The 22,224-nt window shown below is 38.7% G+C and overlaps 1 protein-coding gene across 32 annotated transcripts in view; it reads left to right on the top strand.

The window, feature by feature from the left end:
* The window catches only part of obscnb (obscurin, cytoskeletal calmodulin and titin-interacting RhoGEF b), a 55,725-nt gene that overhangs the window by 6,097 nt on the left and 27,404 nt on the right, over positions 1-22,224 (top strand). For 10 of the 32 annotated variants that reach the window (XM_079863475.1, XM_079863474.1, XM_079863473.1 and 7 more), the window contains exons 5-43: positions 39-341; positions 832-1,098; positions 1,179-1,285; positions 1,553-1,721; positions 2,818-3,093; positions 3,572-3,847; positions 3,981-4,256; positions 4,390-4,665; positions 4,815-5,090; positions 5,257-5,532; positions 5,682-5,957; positions 6,107-6,382; positions 6,831-7,106; positions 7,567-7,842; positions 8,114-8,389; positions 8,494-8,769; positions 8,966-9,232; positions 9,349-9,618; positions 9,706-9,972; positions 10,178-10,444; positions 10,891-11,003; positions 11,138-11,291; positions 11,377-11,538; positions 11,641-11,745; positions 11,883-12,149; positions 12,668-12,937; positions 13,219-13,485; positions 13,658-13,924; positions 14,035-14,301; positions 14,450-14,719; positions 14,820-15,089; positions 15,199-15,465; positions 16,542-16,808; positions 16,938-17,204; positions 17,501-17,767; positions 18,121-18,387; positions 20,834-21,100; positions 21,418-21,684; positions 21,946-22,212. In XM_079863475.1, the coding sequence (XP_079719601.1) occupies positions 39-341; positions 832-1,098; positions 1,179-1,285; positions 1,553-1,721; positions 2,818-3,093; positions 3,572-3,847; positions 3,981-4,256; positions 4,390-4,665; positions 4,815-5,090; positions 5,257-5,532; positions 5,682-5,957; positions 6,107-6,382; positions 6,831-7,106; positions 7,567-7,842; positions 8,114-8,389; positions 8,494-8,769; positions 8,966-9,232; positions 9,349-9,618; positions 9,706-9,972; positions 10,178-10,444; positions 10,891-11,003; positions 11,138-11,291; positions 11,377-11,538; positions 11,641-11,745; positions 11,883-12,149; positions 12,668-12,937; positions 13,219-13,485; positions 13,658-13,924; positions 14,035-14,301; positions 14,450-14,719; positions 14,820-15,089; positions 15,199-15,465; positions 16,542-16,808; positions 16,938-17,204; positions 17,501-17,767; positions 18,121-18,387; positions 20,834-21,100; positions 21,418-21,684; positions 21,946-22,212 (9,777 nt within the window). The remainder of the gene's footprint in view (positions 1-38; positions 342-831; positions 1,099-1,178; positions 1,286-1,552; positions 1,722-2,817; positions 3,094-3,571; positions 3,848-3,980; positions 4,257-4,389; positions 4,666-4,814; positions 5,091-5,256; positions 5,533-5,681; positions 5,958-6,106; positions 6,383-6,830; positions 7,107-7,566; positions 7,843-8,113; positions 8,390-8,493; positions 8,770-8,965; positions 9,233-9,348; positions 9,619-9,705; positions 9,973-10,177; positions 10,445-10,890; positions 11,004-11,137; positions 11,292-11,376; positions 11,539-11,640; positions 11,746-11,882; positions 12,150-12,667; positions 12,938-13,218; positions 13,486-13,657; positions 13,925-14,034; positions 14,302-14,449; positions 14,720-14,819; positions 15,090-15,198; positions 15,466-16,541; positions 16,809-16,937; positions 17,205-17,500; positions 17,768-18,120; positions 18,388-20,833; positions 21,101-21,417; positions 21,685-21,945; positions 22,213-22,224) is intronic. The other 22 variants (XM_079863488.1, XM_079863486.1, XM_079863482.1 and 19 more) reach the window with 6 other exon arrangements.

Below are 22,224 nucleotides of genomic sequence, written 5' to 3'. Positions count from 1 at the left end.
TTTAACCTTATTAACAATAATTTTAACTTTGACCTCAGCACCGAGGAAACACCCACCAGATCCCCCAGTTGAACCAACGGTGCGGAACAAAACAGATTCATCGATCACACTGTGTTGGTCTCCACCGGACAGTGAACGGCCTGTGCCAATCACCGGCTACTTCTTGGAGCGCAGGAAGGTTGGAGCCCAAACCTGGGTTAAAATCACTAGTACGACTGTGTCTAGCACTGAATATACCTTCAGCGAAATCTCAGAGGAGGCGAGCTATCAGTTCCGTATCTCAGCGGTCAATGATTTCGGTCAGAGTGCCTACTTGGAGGTTCCTGGAACATTTTATCTTGGTGAGAAAGGCTTTGTTGATTGCTGTGGACATTCATAAAATACACTGTCTGGCCAAAAAAAAAGTCGCTGCTTGGATTTAAATTGGCAAATGCTTAAGAGTCTATGATTGGATCATTATTACAGTGATTATTATGGATCTATCATGTTATATGTTTGGGAACAGTTCTTTTAACCCTAATTGATGGAGTGTGTAGCTTTTCATTTCTTAAACAACCATGTAGGAAGACACATCATGGCCATATTCCAGGATGACAATGTCAAGATTCATCAAGCTCAAATTGTGAAAGAATGGTTGAGGGAGCATGAAGAAGAATCATTTTCCATCAATAGGTGCATCCATTTTTGGTCAAGATCTTGTATTAACAATGCAATTCAAGCATTCTGTAAAGTCTACAGCGACTTTTTTTCTTGGCTGGGCAGTGTATAAACCAGTATAAAGTTATATAAATCAGTATATTCCAATAAGTATTTTGGAATTTGTTTGATCAGAGCCCACAGCGTCAGTGAAGACAGGCCTGGTGAGCTGCTGTGCACATGCAGACGAAGAAGCCACCTTCACTGTGGAGCTCTCGGGCGTATGTTCTGGCTCCTGGACCATAAATGACCGAACGATCCGCAGTGGATCTGAGTATCTGATCACACGCTCAAAGACCACACACACGCTGGTCATCAGGGAGGTGTCCATGGCGCTGAACGGGGCACAGGTCAAGTTTGTGGGTGGCGGATCTCAGAGCGTTTGCACGCTTACTGTGACAGGTAAGAAAGGAACAGTTTCTGAAAACTAAAGTACAATAACTTCAACATTGTTCCTGATTTTTTTTCTTGATGTTCTTTAGCTGCACCTTCACGTTTCACCAGTAAGTCTTCTCAGGTTGAGGTATTTACTTTCAGCAAGCACTCCTCTGCTCAGATGCACACAGAAGTGTCCGACTCAAGTGTCCAGGTGACAAAATGCACGTTTTTTTGTCTTGCAAAATCCAAATATAATGTTTAAATATACATTAAGTATTTTACATTTTTTTAAATGCTTTTTTAAATGTTTGAATTAAACTGTATTGTCCAACAAGTGGCACAGTTGATTTTTGAGATGCATTGCCCTTACAAAACAGACAAAATCCAAATATCTACAGTAATAGATGTGTGGACATGATGAGTAATAAGTCAATTTTTTCTTTTTGAAAATTAACTACATGTACTGTCTGTGCTGCAGGTTGTTTGGATGAAGAATGGGAAGGAGCTGAGGATGGGTAAAAAATATGAAGCCACAAGTGTGGAGCGCAAACGCATACTGACAGTCCACAACGTGGACCTTGAGGACGTGGGCATTTATGAATGCATGTGTGATGGCGATAAAATGTCTGTCCAACTTACCCTTAAAGGTGAAACAGGCAATTTTTCTCTTCACTTACTGACCTTCAGTTACTTTAAGCTTTTTATAGCCTCTGTTTCCAACTAGCCTCTATTTCTGTTTTAGCCTCTATATATATATATTTCAAGCTTAAACTGATATTAATTTTACAATTATTTACATATATGAAAATGGAACAATTTTAAATTGAAGTGCGTGCTGCTTGCAGTCTACTATTTAGGAATTTCCCAAGAATTAAAGTCATTGCTGAGTAGTCAGTGCTTCGTATATATCCCAGCTTAGTACAGAGATTTCTGAGTGGATAAATGGTGCAAGCGGTCAGTGTTGACAGCTAGGAACAGCTGAGCTCAAGCTTCTCAACAGGAAGTGTTAGAAGATGTGTTTTAACACTTCTGCTTAGCACTCATACACAGGTATCATATATTAAATATGCTTTGAGGTGAGATTTATGATGTGCTCTCAATGCTATTTAAGGTACTACTATATATATATATATATATATAAAACTATTAGGATACAAAATTTGGTTAAACAGGATGTACAATTTATATTTAATTTAGCTTGATTTTTGGAAATAATTTAATATGATACTGATATCATACTTAACAAAACCATTTTAATAACTATATTTATTATTGAATTTTGGGAACATAATATTTAAACAGTTGGTAGCAGCATAAACCCAATTATAAATGCAAATACTCTCACATAAAGGCATAAAAACAACGTTGAAAATATTTTACAGTAGAATTACATGTATTTTATCTTTTTTAAATATAAATATAAAATTTTCACTGTATGGTAACACATTTTTTTTACAGCAGCATTTTATATTATTTTTCCATTGAAATGACTAACATGATCAATGCAAACTCATATTTAATATACATGTTCCTGACTGTTAATGTAAATGTAATTCAGGAGAGTTTCAGTTCTGTTTGTTCGTTTTTTTCGTGTGTCACAAGACATCTGTTATATTCAAATGGACAATGGATGTGACTATTTCTTGCCATGTTTGATATGTTTTCTATAATCCATTTCATATTCCTAATCATGTTAAAATTACAGAGAGGTATGGCATCTAATCCTCCATTTTACCCTAACAGAAGAACCAACTAAGTTTGTTAACAAGCCGAGGACTCAGCCCCAGGAGAGTGATGCTCTGGTGGGCGACGTGGTGTTGAGCTGTGAGGTTGCTTCTCCTGGAACCGCTGTTGTGTGGAAGAAAGAACAGATAGAAATAACGGAGGACAAGAGGACAACTTTTATGTCTCAAGGGACGCAAAGGAAGCTGGTCATCAGGGGTGCCAAGCAGAGCGATGAAGGACACTACTCGTGTGAGACGGCAGAGGACAAAATGACATTCCTGGTCAAGATAAAAGGTAAGACTATGCGCTAATTAGTCTTAAACTAAAAATTTAAATGAGCAGGATTAATCAGACATGCCACAATACCTAATTAATGTCATAACTTTATGGTTTTTTGAACAGTGAAGCTAAACGCTAAATGCTCCTACAGCTAATAAATGATTTAATAAGTGAAATTAAAAGTTATATCAGCCTTGTATAAGTTATATTAAAGTTTAGCATGTCATTTATCATACCATTGTCAGATCTTACTGTGGACAGCAATGGTCCTTTGAAGGTACAGCTCTTTCCAAGAAGTATCTTGAACCTTGAATACATAAAATTCTAGATTATTTTCTGGGAAACAATCTCTTTGAGGTTGTTGAAATTTGCACATAACATGTATTATTAGTCCAGTGTGTTTTTGTCCATTTTGGAGATGTTTGAGATCTTTTTGCAGTGCAGAACTACATATTTTTTTATGTTTCACTAAAAGAATAAATGTCCTTTTTAGAAACTCGGGCTGCTTTCTCCAACAAAGATTCTTATCAGAAAGAGGTGAAGGTTTCAACTTCCCAGAAAGCCACACTGAGCTGTGAAGTTTCTGATGCCAAAACTGAGGTGAAATGGTTTAAGGATGGCAAGCAGTTGAGCTCCAGTAAGACTGTCCACATGGAGTCAAAGGGCAAGAGCCGTCAGCTGGTGCTGGAGAACGTGGAGAAGAAGGATGCTGGAGAATATACCTGTGAAGTTGGGAATGAAAAACTGGTCTTTAAGATTCGGGTGGAAGGTAAGAACAACATGCCAGTTTTTTGTCTTGTTTTTTTTAAGGTTCCATTCACTCACTTAAACATGACCAAAGTTTACATAAAACTAAATGTACTTTCTGATACTGTATTCCTAAATATTGATTTCTGCACCAGACATTCAAGCCGCCTTCTCCAACAAGGACTCCTATCAGAAGGAAGTCAGAGTAACAGTTTCCCAAAAAGCCACACTGAGCTGTGAGGTTTCTGACCTCAAGACTGAGGTGAAATGGTTCAAGGATGGCAAGCAGTTGAGCTCCAGTAAGACTGTCCACATGGAGTCAAAGGGCAAGAGCCGTCAGCTGGTGCTGGAGAATGTGGAGAAGAAGGATGCTGGAGAATATACCTGTGAAGTTGGGAATGAAAAACTGGTCTTCAAGATTCGGGTGGAAGGTAAGAACAACATGCCAGTGTTTTGTCTTGTTTTTTTTAAGGTTCCATTCACTCACTTAAACATGACCAAAGTTTACATAAAACTAAATGTACTTTCTGATACTGTATTCCTAAATATTGATTTCTGCACCAGACATTCAAGCCGCCTTCTCCAACAAGGACTCCTATCAGAAGGAAGTCAGAGTAGCAGTTTCCCAAAAAGCCACACTGAGCTGTGAGGTTTCTGACCTCAAGACTGAGGTGAAATGGTTCAAGGATGGCAAGCAGTTGAGCTCCAGTAAGACTGTCCACATGGAGTCAAAGGGCAAGAGCCGTCAGCTGGTGCTGGAGAACGTGGAGAAGAAGGATGCTGGAGAATATACCTGTGAAGTTGGAAATGAAAAACTGGTCTTTAAGATTCGGGTGGAAGGTAAGAACAACATGCCAGTGTTCTGTCTTGTTTTTTTGTGTTTTTTTATAAGGTTCCAGTGACTCAATCATACATGATCAAAGCAAATTTTACATAAAACTGAAAGTAGTTTCTGACACTATATTCCTGAATCTTGATTTCTGCCCCAGACATTCAAGCCGCCTTCTCCAATAAGGACTCCTATCTGAAGGAAGTGAAAGTTTCAGCATCCCAGAAGGCCACACTGAGCTGTGAGGTTTCTGATCTCAAGACTGAGGTGAAATGGTTCAAGGTCGGCAAGCAGTTGAGCTCCAGTAAGACTGTCCACATGGAGTCAAAGGGCAAGAGCCGTCAGCTGGTGCTGGAGAACGTGGAGAAGAAGGATGCTGGAGAATATACCTGTGAAGTTGGGAATGAGAAATTGCTCTTTAAGATTCAGGTGGAAGGTAAGAACAACATGCCAGTGTTTTATCTTGTTTTTTTGTTTTTGTATTTATTATTTTTTGTTTTTTAAGGTTCCAGTGACTTACTCAAACATGATCAAAGCAAAGTTTACATAAAACTGAAAGTAATTTCTGATACTATATTCCTAATTCTTCATTTCTGCCCCAGACATTCAAGCTGCCTTCACTAACAAGGACTCCTATCAGAAGGAAGTGAAAGTTTCAGCATCCCAGAAAGCCACACTGAGCTGTGAGGTTTCTGATCTCAAGACTGAGGTGAAATGGTTCAAAGATGGCAAGCAGTTGAGCTCCAGTAAGACTGTCCACATGGAGTCAAAGGGCAAGAGCCGTCAGCTGGTGCTGGAGAACGTAGAGAAGAAAGATGCTGGAGAATATACCTGTGAAGTTGGAAATGAAAAACTGGTCTTTAAGATTCGGGTGGAAGGTAAGAACAACATGCCAGTGTTTTGTCTTGTTTTTTTGTGGTTTTTTATAAGGTTCCAGTGACTCAATCATACATGATCAAAGCAAATTTTACATAAAACTGAAAGTAGTTTCTGACACTATATTCCTGAATCTTGATTTCTGCCCCAGACATTCAAGCCGCCTTCTCCAATAAGGACTCCTATCTGAAGGAAGTGAAAGTTTCAGCATCCCAGAAAGCCACACTGAGCTGTGAGGTTTCTGATCTCAAGACTGAGGTGAAATGGTTCAAGGACGGCAAGCAGTTGAGCTCCAGTAAGACTGTCCACATGGAGTCAAAGGGCAAGAGCCGTCAGCTGGTGCTGGAGAACGTAGAGAAGAAAGATGCTGGAGAATATACCTGTGAAGTTGGAAATGAAAAACTGGTCTTTAAGATTCGGGTGGAAGGTAAGAACAACATGCCAGTGTTTTGTCTTGTTTTTTTGTGGTTTTTTATAAGGTTCCAGTGACTCAATCATACATGATCAAAGCAAATTTTACATAAAACTGAAAGTAGTTTCTGACACTATATTCCTGAATCTTGATTTCTGCCCCAGACATTCAAGCCGCCTTCTCCAATAAGGACTCCTATCTGAAGGAAGTGAAAGTTTCAGCATCCCAGAAAGCCACACTGAGCTGTGAGGTTTCTGATCTCAAGACTGAGGTGAAATGGTTCAAGGACGGCAAGCAGTTGAGCTCCAGTAAGACTGTCCACATGGAGTCAAAGGGCAAGAGCCGTCAGCTGGTGCTGGAGAACGTGGAGAAGAAGGATGCTGGAGAATATACCTGTGAAGTTGGGAATGAGAAACTGCTCTTTAAGATTCAGGTGACAGGTATGGAAACATCCTTGTGTTTGTCTATTGGCTTGCTGTTTTTATTTGAGTTTTTTCTTCTTTATGGAAGATACCACAATTACAATACAGTAAGTCAACAAACATTAAGAAAGCCTACTTTAAATATAACAAAGGGATTTGATACAGTATGCCTTGCATCTGGTCAAAAAAAGCATGCCACAAGATTTCATTAATGTGTCTTTATAGATACAACTATTTATATACTTTTCTTTCTTTAAGAAGTGGTACACTTATAGGCAGAAAAATCTGTTGCCTGTTTCAGTCTGCAATGTAATTTGTTTTTGTTTTTTTGTGGAATGATTTGCGGTTTATGATGTATTCCTACATTTTCAAGTATAGAGTCCTTGCAGTATCTGTTGTTTAATATTTTGAGTGATATAATTGCCCAAAGAGTACTGTTTTCTGATATTGTCTAATGCCCAACCAGACATTCAAGCCGCCTTCTCCAACAAGGACTCCTATCAGAAGGAAGTGAAAGTTTCAGCATCCCAGAAAGCCACTCTGAGCTGTGAAGTTTCTGATCTCAAGACTGAGGTGAAATGGTTCAAGGATGGCAAGCAGTTGAGCTCCAGTAAGACTGTCCACATGGAGTCAAAGGGCAAGAGCCGTCAGCTGGTGCTGGAGAACGTGGAGAAGAAGGATGCTGGAGAATATACCTGTGAAGTTGGAAATGAGAAACTTGCTTTTAAAATTCAGGTGACAGGTATGGAAACATCCTTGTGTTTGTTTATTGGCACTGTGTTTCTACTTCAGTTTTTCTTGCAAATGAAAAAGACCAAAACTACAGTAATACAGTGAAGCTTGACAAAAGCTAATTCTACATGTAGCAATAAAAAATTGGCCTTGGTGAAAGAGACCATTGATATTATTAACATGTGTTTGTAGATTTAGTAATACATGTAGTTTTTCTGTTCAAGAAGTGGTACATTTTAAAATTAAAAAGCAGTGTTTTGCTGAATTCAATGCTACTAAAAAAGTTTTAGTCTGCAATGTGATTTGGATTTATTTGCTTAAAATATAGACCACAATTTACGATCCATTCTGGCTTTCTCACCCATCCAGTCCTTATAGTATCTGACGTCTATAACTTTAAGTAATATATTGACTCAAATAATTCTGTTTTGTTATATTGGATCCATGGTGCACTGTACCTGCCCAACTAGACATTCAAGCTTCCTTCACCAACAAGGACTCCTATCAGAAGGAAGTCAAAATAGCTGCTTCCCAAAAAGCCACACTGAGCTGTGAGGTTTCTGACCTCAAGACTGAGGTGAAATGGTTCAAGGATGGCAAGCAGTTGAGCTCCAGTAAGACTGTCCACATGGAGTCAAAGGGCAAGAGCCGTCAGCTGGTGCTGGAGAACGTGGAGAAGAAGGATGCTGGAGAATATGCCTGTGAAGTTGGGAATGAGAAACTGCCCTTTAAGATTCAGGTGACAGGTATGGAAAACATTTTGGACTGTTCATTTTGGCTCTGTACATTTGGTCATCAGTGGTTGCTCTTGGCCACACCAAATAACTTATTCACAATTTGCACTGATAAGTGAAATATGTCAACTCTTAACAGTCTTCTTTGGGTTGTTTAAAAGCTGCTATGAAAATATTTCTTCTCTAGTGTCATATTTAATGTGTCACTTTAGTATTGACTTTCTCTGTAAATTGGCAAACTAAACTCATTGAATGAAGTAAACTCTTTATACCTTCTCATTAGAGCTCAAAACTGCCTTCACCAACAAAGACTCTTATCAGAAGGAAGTTAAGGTTTCAGCATCCCAGAAAACCACTCTGAGCTGTGAAGTTTCTGACCTCAAGACTGAGGTGAAATGGTTCAAAGATGGCAAGCAGTTGAGCTCCAGTAAGACTGTCCACATGGAGTCAAAGGGCAAGAGCCGTCAGCTGGTGCTGGAGAACGTGGAGAAGATGGACGCTGGAGAATATACCTGTGAAGTTGGGAATGAAAAACTTCTCTTTAAGATTCAGCTGGAAGGTAAGACTTTCTAAGACATAAGTGGACCTCCATTAATGAACAATCTTCCAGCTTCCTCCAGAACATGGTTACAATTTAGTGAATATGTCCTATTTTTTATTCAGATGTCACTACCAAATTCCAGAAGACATCTGTGACACAAGAAACTGTGATGGTCGAGTCAAAAGAGAAGGTTGTTTTAAAAACCGAGGTGATGTCAGAGAGTTGTAGTGTTAAGTGGTTCAGGGATGGAGTGGAACTAAAAGATGGATCAAAGTATGAGATGAAACAGGAAGGTCGCTCACGTGTCCTAATTGTTAAGTCCTCTGAATCTAAAGACAATGGCACTTACTCCTGCCAGACTGCTGATGACAAGGTGGAGTTCAAGGTTCAGGTCAAAGGTAAAAGCTAATTTGCTATTTCAAAGCAATAAAATTTTTACTGCATATTTATTTGAAAAAAAAAAAATCAATGCAATTGTCTTTATAAGTTTTCAAAGTAATTAATGTAAGATATAATTGCACTTATTGAAATATTAAATCTAACTGATTGCAGACAAAATATGATTTAATTTTTCCCCTCAATTATTCCATGCAGAGGTACCTTTAAAATTTGTGGTGCCATTGCAACCGGTATCTGCAGCACTAGAAAGCACCATGACCCTTTCCTGCACCCTCAACAAAGCCACAGGTAATGTCCTCTGGAAGCATAACGGCAAAGAAATCAAACCGGGCGGCAGATTCAGCATCCGCACTGATAGCACCAACTGCATCTTGATTGTCTCCGCTGTGGCTCAGGAGGATGAAGGGGAGTATAGCTGCGAATGCAAAGATGACAAAACCACCACCAAAGTCACCACTAAAGGTAAGAACCATCAGTGTCATGTCTGAAAGTCATAAATTCTCATTAAATGAACAAACGCAACTTAAGATTGTTTTAAGTGATAGATGTTTTGAAATTTTCAATCTAATTTCTCACAGCCCCACGTCTGGTGAGGTTCACTACCAAGCTGAACAATGTTGTTGCAAATGAAGGCAAAGATGCCATCTTCAAATGCTCTATCACACCAGCCGATGTCAGTGTCAGATGGCTGCATAATGGTCTTCCTATAACAGCTAGTCCCAAATTTAAGTTAGATTTTGGAGGAAGCAGCTACTCCCTCACTATCATAGCTGTCACTCAGGAGGACGCAGGAGAGATCAGTATCGATGCCGATGGGAAAGTGTGCAAGGCCACACTCCAAGTACAAGGTAAGGATAAATGTTAAGCGTAATGCAACATATCCGCAGGCAAGCACATGTTTTTCAGTACACACATCTGTATCTTGTATCTTGCAGAGCTTCCTGTCACATTTAAGAAGAAGCTTGTAGATGTGACTGTGCAGGAGCAGGACACAGTTCGGTTGGAAGTGGAGCTGAGTAAACCCTCAACAGATGTGAAGTGGATGAAGAATGGTGTGGTTCTACAGCAAGGAGGGAATCTGGAGATTCATGTGGAGGGTGTCAAGCAGACTTTGGTCCTCAAGAGCGTGGCATATGCTGACAGAGGACATTACTCATGTGAAACCCTAGATGACAAGACCCAGGCCAAACTGACAGTAGAAAGTAGGGGTTCCTTTATTGTTACTCCATCACAGAGTTACTCTTTCGATCATAATATTTTCATTCCATATGTTTGCTATGATGACTATATATAACCTAGTAGTTAATAAAAATTGACAATGAAAATCATTAACCGAAATGCACATTCAATTACGCCTTCCTAAAAGCGTCTCATCATTGGATTTCCATTGTTTTTTTTACTTTTCAGTTAAGAAGATTCAGGTAGTAAAAGGCCTGAAAGAGGTGAAAGTACAAGAAAAAGAGACCATCACTATGGAGGTCGAGCTTAGCAAGGCTGATGTAGAAGGATCCTGGAGCAAAGATGGAATGAAACTGAAGGCAGGACCCAATATCATCATTACAGCATTGGGCAACAAGCACAGCCTGACTATGTCCCAGCTGAAGACAAGTGATGGTGGAGCTATTACTTTTCAAGCTGAGGATGTCCATACTTCTGGAAAACTAATTGTTACAGGTTAGTTTGTATATTGGCGTCTTTAGGTTTAAGCCCACTTATAATTCTTGGCATGCAAAGGGTGTAAGTCGGTAATTTAGGGTTAATGCATCGTCCAATAATTGGGTTGTGCTCTTAAGTGAATTGCAAGATTCAGTAAGATATTTTTTAAGAATTTTTTCAGTAAGATAGCATTTACATGAGATTATAAAAAGTATATTTTTAAGTTTAGTACTTGTAGAAGCTGCATATCCAATATTTTAAGTATATTCCACAATACAAACTACTGTATTTTAATTAACACATTTTATGTTCTATTGTGTCCTTGAGCATGATTAACTTTTTGCAGCCTGTGTAAGAGTCGTTTATTGGGGGTTTAGTAAGGTGTATATGAAACTTATGAAAAGAAACAGAAGTGTTAAAATCTAGAATGATTGCAACTGTAATAATTGGTGTTGTGTCCACAGAGCCAGCTGCGAAGATCCTCAAACCCCTACGGGATATCGTTTCTCCTGAAAAGGAGAAAGTCACATTTGAATGTGAAGTATCGAGAGCAAATGCTGATGTCAAGTGGTTTAAGGTATTAGTAATTCAATTTAGAATTGTTAAAAAAAAAAAATGTGTAGTCACATATGAATGGAATATAAAATAATTTTGAAAATAGAACTAGTAAAAGAAAATGTTGATGTAGTTGTGTCATTATTGCTCTATCAGGATGATGAGGAACTAAAGCCAGGAAAGAAATTTGGCATTCAATCCCAGGCCAACAAGCGCACCCTCCTCATCCACAAGTGTGCATATGAGGACCAGGGCCAGTATATGTGTAGAACAACAGATGACAATACTTCAGCCAAGCTCACGGTTCATGGTAAAGATGAATGAATGCTGAGTGGGAGATACTCAAACATTTTGTAGTGTCACATGAATAAATGATTGTATTTGAATTCTTGCAGCCCGAGATATTAAAATAGTAAAGCCACTGCAGGACACAGAGGTGACAGAGAAGGAGAGTGCAACGTTTATTTGTGAGGTCTCTCACGATGAAGTAGAGGCGCAGTGGCACAAAGGGCATGCCAAGCTCAAAGCCGGAGACAACATCAAGATGAGGCAGGAAGGTGAGTTGAACTGAATGTACTAAGATCAAACAAGCATAAATCCAGTTCCAATTGGGACAGATCAATAACTCTCAAACTCATTTAAAACTCTCTTTCTCTCAGGAAGAACATACGTACTAATCTTCAAATCTGTAAAGGCTGAGGATGCTGGTGAAATCAAGTTCACAGCTGAGAAGGCCTCTTCAACCGCTAAACTAAAGGTTAAAGGTTCGTGGTCATGTGTCTATCATATCTGCATGCATTTTGCATTCAGTGTTAAGACTAATGAACTACAGCCTGGGCTGTGTAGTGTTTCTACTGTTGTCTAACAAATCACCCCCCAAGTCACCTTATAATCGTTACAGAACTGCCTGTCAGATTTGTGAAGAAACTGAGAGACAAAATCGCCATGTTCAAACACCGCGCATACTTAGAGTGTCAGGTGTCACGGGCCAGTGCTAAAGTCACATGGTACAAGAACAAGTCGGAGCTCAAACCTAGCGAGAAGCACGAGATCACCAGTGAGGACATCTACAGGAAGCTCACCATCATCGACGTGGACTCTGATGATGAGGACACATACATGTGTGATGCCATTGATGATAAGACTTCATGTCAGCTACTAGTAGAGGGTAAAAACCTTTTCAGTTATGATTAAAATAATAATAATAATAACATTTTAGGAACTGAATTCATGAAGCACAACCACACACTATTAAAGAAGAAAACAAAAAAGAAAACTGTCTGTAAAAGGGTGGACATAATGTAATTGCATGTTTTTACTTATTTGATAACAGTTTGTAGATCAGTTTTAATTGATCTGCAACAGACAAGTATGAGCCTGTTTGTGATTTTAACTATATTTTAAAAATAAAGTATTTATACTTAAGTATAATACTTAAAATATAGTATTAAGTATTTAGATAAGTATTTATCTTATTAATTTGCCCTTCTAAACAGGGACAAATTAATGTTTGCTTACAGTTTAAATTTCTGTTATGTAAATTTAGCTTATATGCATTTTGTTTTATTTCCACGCAAGTTTGACTTTTCTGAAGTCTAAAGTCTTTTTAAAGAATTTTATACCAATAAACTTTTTATGTAGCAGTTTTTTTGACACAGCACTATACTGTATCATCACAACTTTCAGAGCAGGCTATCAGCATAGTACGGGAGCTGAGTTCTGTGGAGGTGACTGAGCCATTTGCCGCCCACTTTGAAGTGGAAGTCAGCGTGGAGACAGTCAAACCAGTGAAGTGGATGCTGAATGGGGAACAGCTGAAGGAGAGCGCAGATATCGAGATGGAGAAAGAGGGAACCATGCACCACCTCACTTTTAAGAAGACCAAGGCCTCCATGTCAGGCCCGGTACAGTTCACAGCCGGAAAGAGCAAATCAACAGCTGAGCTCAAAGTGAAAGGTTAGGGACTTGGTTTAAACAAGATTTGCAAAGTAGCCACTCCAAAAGTGATCTAATTTGAATCTAATAATTCCAATTAAATAGTTTTTGATAATGATGCATGATAGAATTGATACAGAAATGTTAGCTATTGTAGAATATATATATATTTTATATATATAGCTATAAAAAGGTTTATTTTGTTCTGGTTACATGTTTACTACAGATGAAATGTAATGCTGTAGAATATAGTAGTTTTGTGAACTTTTGTTTTCAAAGTCACTGTTCATTTCGCCCCAAAGAGCGTCCCATTGAAGTCCTTGAGCCTCTCAAGGATGTGTCAGCCAAGGAGAAGACTTCCACCACACTGTGCTGCAAGTTCTCTACCCCACCAAAAGAAGTGCAGTGGTTTAAGGGTCAAACTGCTTTGGAGGCTTCTAGCAAGTACAGCATGAAGCAAAAGGACGCCAATGTGCAGCTGATTATACAAGCTTTGAGTGCAGAGGACTCTGGAGAGTATCGCTGTCAGGTCGGGGTCTGTGAGAGCAAAGCCGTTCTCAAAGTAGAAGGTAAAGTCATAAAGAAGGCATTCGAAGCATGTTGTTTCAAATTGCATTCCCTTTATACATCCAGCCCGCTAGGGTTAGGGTTGCTTGTAAGAGGCTTTGACTACACCAAAAGGCATTATATAGGTGTTGTTGGTTCCACTCTGATAAAACTGATTTTTTTTTCTTGATATAGTGCGTAAAATCCAGATCACCAAACATCTGACAGATGTTGAGGTGGATGAAGATGGTGATGCTGTGTTCACCTGTGAGGTTAACTATGCTGATGAAGAAGTCCAATGGACGCTCAATGACAAGTTGCTGTTCAACAATGAAGTCAATGCCATCACCCATGTGGATAAGACCCATACACTCTCTCTCAAGAACCTAGCACCTGAAGATGGTGGGAAGGTGTCATTCAGCATAAGGGATGTAAAAGAAACAGTATGCCTGAAGGTCAAAGGTGAGGTCATATGACAATGTATAAATAAAACAGAAAAGCTGAATGTGAAAGATGAAGAAATTTTTTAACAGATTTTGGTTTGATGCACTTTTTTATTTATTGACATTCAGAAAAGAAAGCTGTATTCCTGAAGTTGCTAGATGATGTAGTTGCAGAGGAGAAGGGTACAGTGACCCTTAAGTGTGAAGCCTCAAAGCCCAGAGTGGCCCCTGTGTGGTGCAAAGATGGTACAGTCTTGTCTGCAGGCCAAAAATACGAGCTCCTCCATGATGGTAAGTCCTTGGGACTGACTATCCACGACGTCATGCAAGCTGACGCTGGGGAGTACAGCTGCGATCTTGGCACAGACCTCTCCAAGTCCAAGGTCACTGTTAGAGGTATGTCAACAAACTATGGTAATACTGTTGTGCTATAGTGACACTGTAGTGTCATTTATTGTGTTTTTTACATGCATGTTTTTTATGAAAACAGATGAAGATGAAGTTTTTGGTGTTTTTCCAATAATGCCTTTGTTGTTGACCCCAGATATCCACATTGGGATCACCAAGCGTCTTAAGTCGATAGAGGCCAAAGCAGGTGAAAACTGCACATTTGAGTGTATCTTGTCCCGGGAAAGCTCAGAGAAGTGCTCCTGGAGCTTAAAAGGCCAACCTGTCACTGATGGAGGCCGTTTCCAGATAAGCAGCAAAGGGCGCAAGTATACCTTAACAATTAAATCAGTCTCAGCTTCTGATTCTGGTGAGGTGGTCTTCACTCTCAAAGATTTGAGCTCAAAGGCAACACTTTCTATTGAGGGTGAGTAAGTGCAATAAAAACAAGAGCAATGAATTTGAATCAAGTTTTAACACAAATCCGGTTTTGCTTAATCGAGGCGTATCTTGTTTTGGGGGGGTAGGTGAAGTTCCTACCATATCTAAAGAGCTTCAGGGTGTTAGTGCCAAAATTGGTGAAGATGCCGTATTCTCCTGTGAGCTTTCTCAATGTGGCCTGGAAGTGAAGTGGTCCAAGGATGGCAAGTCTATCAGAAAGAGCCAAAAATATGAAATCAGTCAGGAGCAGACGCTCATAAAGCTGACTATCCACAACGTCACTGACAAAGACTCTGGAGAATATAGCTGCGAGGTCACCGGTGGTCCAACCTCCAAGGCTAAACTGGAGATCAAAGGTAAGGATTTTAAACCTAATGTTTTTTGTTTTTAAATATACAACAGGGGAAATACCATACTCCTATAAAGTTTAAATATATTTACCTTAGTGTTTCATTCCCTCTGTAGAACTGGCCAACAAATTCATTTGTGAGCTAAAGGACGCCACTGCAGAAGAGAATAGTGCTGTATCCTTTGAATGTGAAACCGCCCATCCCGCCTCTAAAGTCACCTGGCTGAAAGGAACAAAAGAGATCAAGGCTGGAGGAAGGTATGAGCTGACGCAGAAGGGAACCGTCCTCATCCTCAACATGAAGGATCTGGAGAAGAGTGACAGCGAGGTATACACCTGTGACATTGGCTCTACAAAGAGTACAGCCAAATTGACAGTGAAAGGTAAGAACCTTGGTGTTTATTGCAATATATTAGCTTAGCTTGAAAATAATGCCTTGAAGGCTGAGAATCTTATTTTTTTAGATGGACAGATTCCAGATGCTTACAGTTTAGATTGCTTTTATCAATTCTTTATTAAATAACTCCTCTGACAGTCAAGTTTTCGTTCAATATGAACACGAAAGTCAGAGGGAATGTAGGAAGGCAAGCTTTCCCCAAGTAAGGTAAATCTTTGAAAATATTTCTGGTAAGTATAGTTTAAGACAGCATATGTGTTGTATAGTTTACTTTCTGCATTTTTGTATTTAACTTTTGGGTTTCTGTGTGGCGATGTTACTGCCAGGTATTTTGCTGATGGTCTCATACATTGTTGTCTGCAGAAGATCACCTTAGTTCAGAGTACTGGCACTTTATATTATACTTTCACAATTATGTTCGTACTCTACATGTCATTTAGATTTCTAGCAAGTAAGTTTAATGAAATTTTGGTTAAATAGTCTTTTTTATATATGTGCTGGAATTGTGTTACTTGTGCTTCTTATTACAACAATTGATGTGATAGAATATATTTGTACTTTGTGCCCGGTGTGGCCACTGTGTCAAGGCATGTGCACATGTATGATAATGTACCATTAGAAGAACCCATGTCTTATTTATTTTAAGATTTTATGAAGAACCCATTGAGATTTCCAGTTGATGTCTATCAAGCTCTCTGTCGAATTGTCAAATTTTAGAAATGGCACATCAGCATTTGTGTTTTGTGTTGGTTTGTGAGATTCAGTCTTTGTATATATAGTATATCATATTTTTATTCATGTAGTCCTGGTACAATGGATGTATTGGAATCATTTTTTTGTTTGTATATTTCTGTGATTATAGAAAATTTTGACCACCAAGAATGATGTAAAGATATACATTAATAGCCTAATCCCATCCTGATACAAAATAACACCGAACATCGGCTTATCATAACTTCCTTGTCATGCCTTCATCATTTCATCCCAATGATCCTCCATCCTGTCTTTTGGACGTTAAAACTATGAAGAATTTTAATTATATGATGCTTGTTCGTTCTCCAGTGGTGCCTGCCAAGTTCAGGGGGCAGATGAAGAACCAGCAGGTTACCGAAGCCGGGAAAGTTTTACTTTCCTGCGAGCTCTCAAAACCTGGCTGCCAAGTGCAATGGAAGAAGGGAACTGAAAATGTGAAACATGGGGGAAGATATCAGATAACGCAGAGGGACACCATGTTTGAGCTACAGATTTCAGATGTAGTGACTGAAGACAGTGGAGAATATTCATGTGAATGTGGAAACGAGAAAACAACAGCAAGTGTTGTTGTCAGTGGTATGGATAAAGCTTATTCATTGCAAGCAATACACTGAAATGTCAACGTACATGTTGTCAACTAACTTGATCATTATGTAGGGTAATAATTATTGTACACCTTTGATTTATCACACAATTACACTTCAGCATTACCGGTGGTCTTCAAACGTGAGCTACAAAGCCAAGAGTGTGAAGAAGGAGACAGTGTTACTCTTCGCTGTGAACTCTCAAAATCTGGAGTTCCAGTTGTTTGGAAGAAAGGAACACAGGTACTCCATTCTGGGGAAAAGTACCTCATCAAGCAAGATGCAGCTACTTTTGAGTTGAAGATTGCTGACCTCAAATCTGAAGATGCTGGACAATACACATGTTTGTGTGGGGACAAAAAGACTACGGCAAACATTAAGATCAAGGGTATGAAGTTCATTCAGTCTTATATATGTGAATGTCTGCTTTTTCCATGTTCACTCTTTCCTGAGTAAAAATACTTTTTATTTTTACCTTTACTGGTTAGTTGCCTTATAGAGAGATTTTTTTAAGATAACTTTACTAATACAGAAATTTGCCAATCTTGTCTTGTAAGATGTTCTGTCTCATCTTGTCTCCAGTTGTCTTTGGGAGGTTTGTGAATGGTTTTTCATGTTGTGCTTTTCAATTTTGTCCAGAGTACACTAAACTAACAAACTGTTACAACACCAATTGCTTCTTAGCTTTACCCCTGATCTTCAAACGAGAACTACAAAACCAGGAGTGTCAAGAAATGGACAGTGTTACTCTTCAATGTGAGCTTTCCAAACAAGGAGTGCCTGTGGTTTGGAGGAAAGGAACACAGGTGATCCATTCTGGAGAGAAATACCACATCAAGCAAGTTGGGTCTACTTTCGAGCTGAAGATCACTGATGTCAAACCTGAAGATGCTGGAGTCTTTAGTTGTGATTGTGGGTTTGACAAGACCTCATCTACCATTACCGTCAATGGTAGGAATGATGTACTGAATGTAAACACCATCATGACACCCGTTTTATATTTCTTATATCACCCTTGCATTTCTTTTTTGAGTGTGTAATAGTGATTGAGTGTGTAATAGTGATTGTTTATGGAATTACTTAAACATAGTCTTCCACTGTGCCGTAAGGTTATTTTTGATCAGGCGTTTCTCTTATACTAATGGTAAAATTTTGTTTTGCTCAATTGGTAGGGCTCACAACTGGAATACATATTAATTGTTAAAATTGAAGCCATTGGAAAGACTTCTCTTCAGTCCAGTTCTTTAATATTGTCTTGAGTTGTTTGTGTAATATGGTTCCAACATTTCTTCATGGTTCCTTAGCATTACCAGTGGTCTTCACACATGAGCTACAGAACCTAGAGTGTGATGAAGGAGGCAGTGCTACTCTGTCCTGCGAGCTTTCCAAACCTGGCATCTCTGTGCAGTGGAAAAAAGGAAGCCATGTTATCCAGTCTGGAGGAAAGTACATCATCAGGCAGATTGCCTCAAAGGTGGAGCTGAAGATCACTGATCTCAAATGTGAAGATGAAGGAGACTACACATGTGTGTGTGGTGATAAGACAACCACAGCCAATATGAAGATCAAGGGTATGAATCTTTCTTATTGTTTCTGGTAGTTTTTAACCATTCTTTCCTAGCTGCACTTTTCTGACAAAAAAACAGTGTTACACATTTGAATATTATTTTTTGTTTGGTGTTGGTGAATATTAATGTTGCATTTGTTATGTTAGGTTTTCACTGATATCCTACAGTAGATTTGAAATGCCCAAAAAATGTAGTTGTTCATCGTGTAGAGCAAAAGTATGCTCTTGCAGATGACATGCGAAATCAGAAAACCATAACTGGAGATGTTGTTGATGGGGAACAGAATATTTCTGCAAATTATTAAATATAACTTTTAGATCATTTGTTGTATCCTGCTGTGGCTCCACCTGCTGTGCAGTTATGCCATAGTCTGACAGACATCTGTTTTGGTATTGCCTCAAACTTTTCTTCTTTGCGGTCTGTCTGTTTTGCCTAGTTTGTTTTCTCTTCAGTTTAGTGCAGTTCATTTGTGGAACTGAGATATAGATTTAAGGTTTCAGCTCTAGTCTGACTTGAGTCACAATTCTGTCTTTGCTTTGTTTTCTTGGTCAGCAGCTTGAATCCTTCTTGTTTGGACATGCTAAACTGTCTGGAATCTGTCAGTTTTTGGGGGCTTTCATTTACTCAACATGCATGAATGCTATGGTAAAATAAGTTGTAATCCAAGACGTCTGCCTGTTCTGTATTTGCCATTATTGTCTGACATGGGCGTTGCTATTTGTGCTGTAAGATCTTTATGGTTTTAGCCAAAGTCTCCAATTTACATGAATGTATCTTTTGCCACAGCTCTAAAGTTCCTCAGTTCTACTACCGCTGCCCCTGAAACAATCCTCCATAAACAGAAGAGAGAGAAACAGGCTGAAACTGTTGCACATTTTTTGTCTGTCGTGCAGCACCTTTATGTGCCAATGAAAATGTGAATCCCAGTCAAAATATTCAGTGATGCATTCTTGTGATTGGAGCGGCATGTGGCCACGCATTTGCTTTTGCATTATGACCGCATTTTTATTTGAAACTCTTTTGTTGTGGTGTGTCTTAATTCTTGATGATAATCATTACTTTTCTACATTTAAACTTCTTGCCTGTGCATTATTGCTCCTTTTGGATATTGTTAGTGACTGAGACTTTTTTATTTTTACAATTTCTAGAACTATTGCTCCTACATTTTGCTACAGAACAATTTTGAGGGAAGTAGCTGCTCCTGTTTTAAGGTTTAAATAAGTCACTATTTAGATAAGGAAACATGAAGCACATGTTGCTAACATGATATTTTTGGCTTTTTTCTCTCTTATAAACTTTCACTTGAAAATAAGTAGCCAAATGTGCTTTTTTCTCCTTCAGCTTTATCTGCACCACTGCACGTTTCAGTGTCATACTTGGTGAATATTTTGATGATTTACTCTATTTAGAGTGTTTCCCACATTGTACTTGCTGATGTCAGAGGTGAAGAGGGTGAGAATGGATGACGGTTGTAAGGAAGAAATTACTAGTTTGCATTATATGATATTTATCTTTGTTAGTGTCCTTGGTTTAGTGAAAGTAGCTAGTTTGGGAACAGCAGCACTGATGCTTTACATTACCAAATGTGATGGTCACTTCCACAACATTGAATATCATGGATATAAAACATAAATTGTGTCCTCTTGCTTTGATTTTTCAGAATTAATTGCATAAGATTATTTCATTATTTCAAGTCTAGACTGTTGGTGGCATTATAACTTAAATGTGTTTGGAGGTGTTCGTCATTTTTTGTGAACTTGTTTTTAATTGCATCCTCCAACTGCAGCCTGTGGGATTTTTCTGTCAGGAGCCATTCACTCTGCTATTTGTCTGAGCATTACTCTTTACCTTTGCAGACTGTTCTTTCAGCATTTTTAATTTAGAATCTTTTTTTTTTTTGTCTGTTTTGTGTCTCTATATTTAACACAATGCCGTTTTGTGTCTCTATATTTAACACAGTGCCGTTTTGTGTCTCTATATTTAACACAGTGCCGTTTTTAGAAGTTCAAAATAATAAAAAAAGTTATCCATCGTCTTAAAATGGATCTGCCATACTGTTTATAGATGCAAACTGATGCAGACATTGAGATTCTTGACTACTTCAACACATCCTGTCAGTCTTGTCAGTCTTGATGTGGATGTTTTATTTATTATTTTTTGAAAGATCACATCTAGATTGCTTTAAATGACCATGTTTCCCTTTAGACAGTCTTACATTTTTTAAATGATCACTTTTTTTAAACTGTTTTGTGTTGACAGTGAAGACTAGATGGCATTCTTATTCAACTTATATACATTATTGATTTGATGGTGTGTTCTTCAACTTTCCTGAATTAGGTGTAATATTTAGAAAGCATCTGCCTGTAAAGATTTTGTTTTATTATAGAATAGTGTAAAAATGACTTCAGCTGTAAATTCTGAAATACTCAATAAGTGCTTACCTCAACAGCTCACCCAGTTCAGTTTACACAAGAACTGTTAAACCAAGCGTGTGATGAAGATGACAGTGTTACTCTGCACTGTAAACTCTCAAAAACTGGAGTTCCCGTGATTTGGAGGAAAGGAACACAGGTGATCCATTCTGGAGGGAAGTACCTCATCAAACAAGTTGGGGCTACTGTTGAGTTGAAGATCATTGATGTTAAACCTGAAGATGCTGGAAACTATGCTTGTGATTGCGGAGACAGCATCACCACTGCTAACATCAAAGTCAATGGTAGGACTTGAAGAAGCTTCCTGTTTTCTGATCTACATAGCTGTCCTTCAATAATGTCTTGATTTATGGTAGGGTAGGGTAAAGTACTGTGTATTGGCTTGTCAGGTGTAATAAGTTGTTTGTCTAGTTTATAGTTTTCCCATTTACATAATGGTGGCTGTTTTCATCAAAAATCTTACAAGGTGGTAAAAATATAAGTTAAGCAATTGCAGAAGAAAGTTTTGCATCTATCAGTGAAAGGATTTTTTTGATGGAAAGTGTAAATTAATCTCACAAGATCATGTTCCTGGTTCAACTACTTTACTTGACTTCTTCAGCAATACCAGTGGTCTTCAAAGATGAGCTACAGAATCAAGAGATTCAAGAGAAGGACAGTGTTACTTTGCACTGTAAACTCTCAAAACCTGGAGTTCCTGTGATTTGGAGGAAAGGAACACAGGTGATCCACTCTGGAGGAAAGTATCTCATCAAACAAGTTGGCTCTACTGTTGAGCTGAAGATCACTGATGTCAAACCTGAAGATTCTGGAGACTATGTTTGTGATTGCGGAGATAGCTTGACAACTGCCAACATCAAGGTTAACGGTATGAGAAGACCATCTGCTTCAAGAATATTTACATTCTAATACATCTTTGAAATGCATGGTCACATTCATTACTTGGTTACTTGATAAATTCCACCATTTATCAAGTTAAGGTCAAAAAAGAATTGGATTTAATTTTAAGCATTGTTTGGAACGTTGCATTTGTGTTGCCATGATCCTCTCTGGAAAATATTTATATTTTCATAATCTGTATGTCTGGAACTAAATATCTGGCATCTCATACCACTCTTTGAATTGGCAGCACTTCCAGCCATCTTCACAAAAGAGATGCAGAACCAGACAGCTATTGAAGGAGAGAGCATCATCTTCCAATGTGAGCTTTCCAAACCTGCAGTTCCTGTGGTTTGGAGGAAAGGAACTCAGGTGATCCACTCAGGAGGAAACTACCTCATCAAACAAGTTGGCTCTACTGTTGAGCTTAAGATCACTGATGTCAAACCTGAAGATACTGGCGACTACGCTTGTGATTGTGGGGACAGCGTTACAACTGCCAATGTCAAGGTTAATGGTAGGAGAAGAC

This window comes from Squalius cephalus (assembly GCF_949319135.1).
Source record: "Squalius cephalus genome assembly, chromosome: 25".
Classification (NCBI taxonomy): Eukaryota; Metazoa; Chordata; class Actinopteri; order Cypriniformes; family Leuciscidae; genus Squalius; species Squalius cephalus.
The sequence above is the reverse complement of the archived record's forward strand: the minus strand, read 5'-3'. Positions and strand labels throughout refer to the sequence as shown.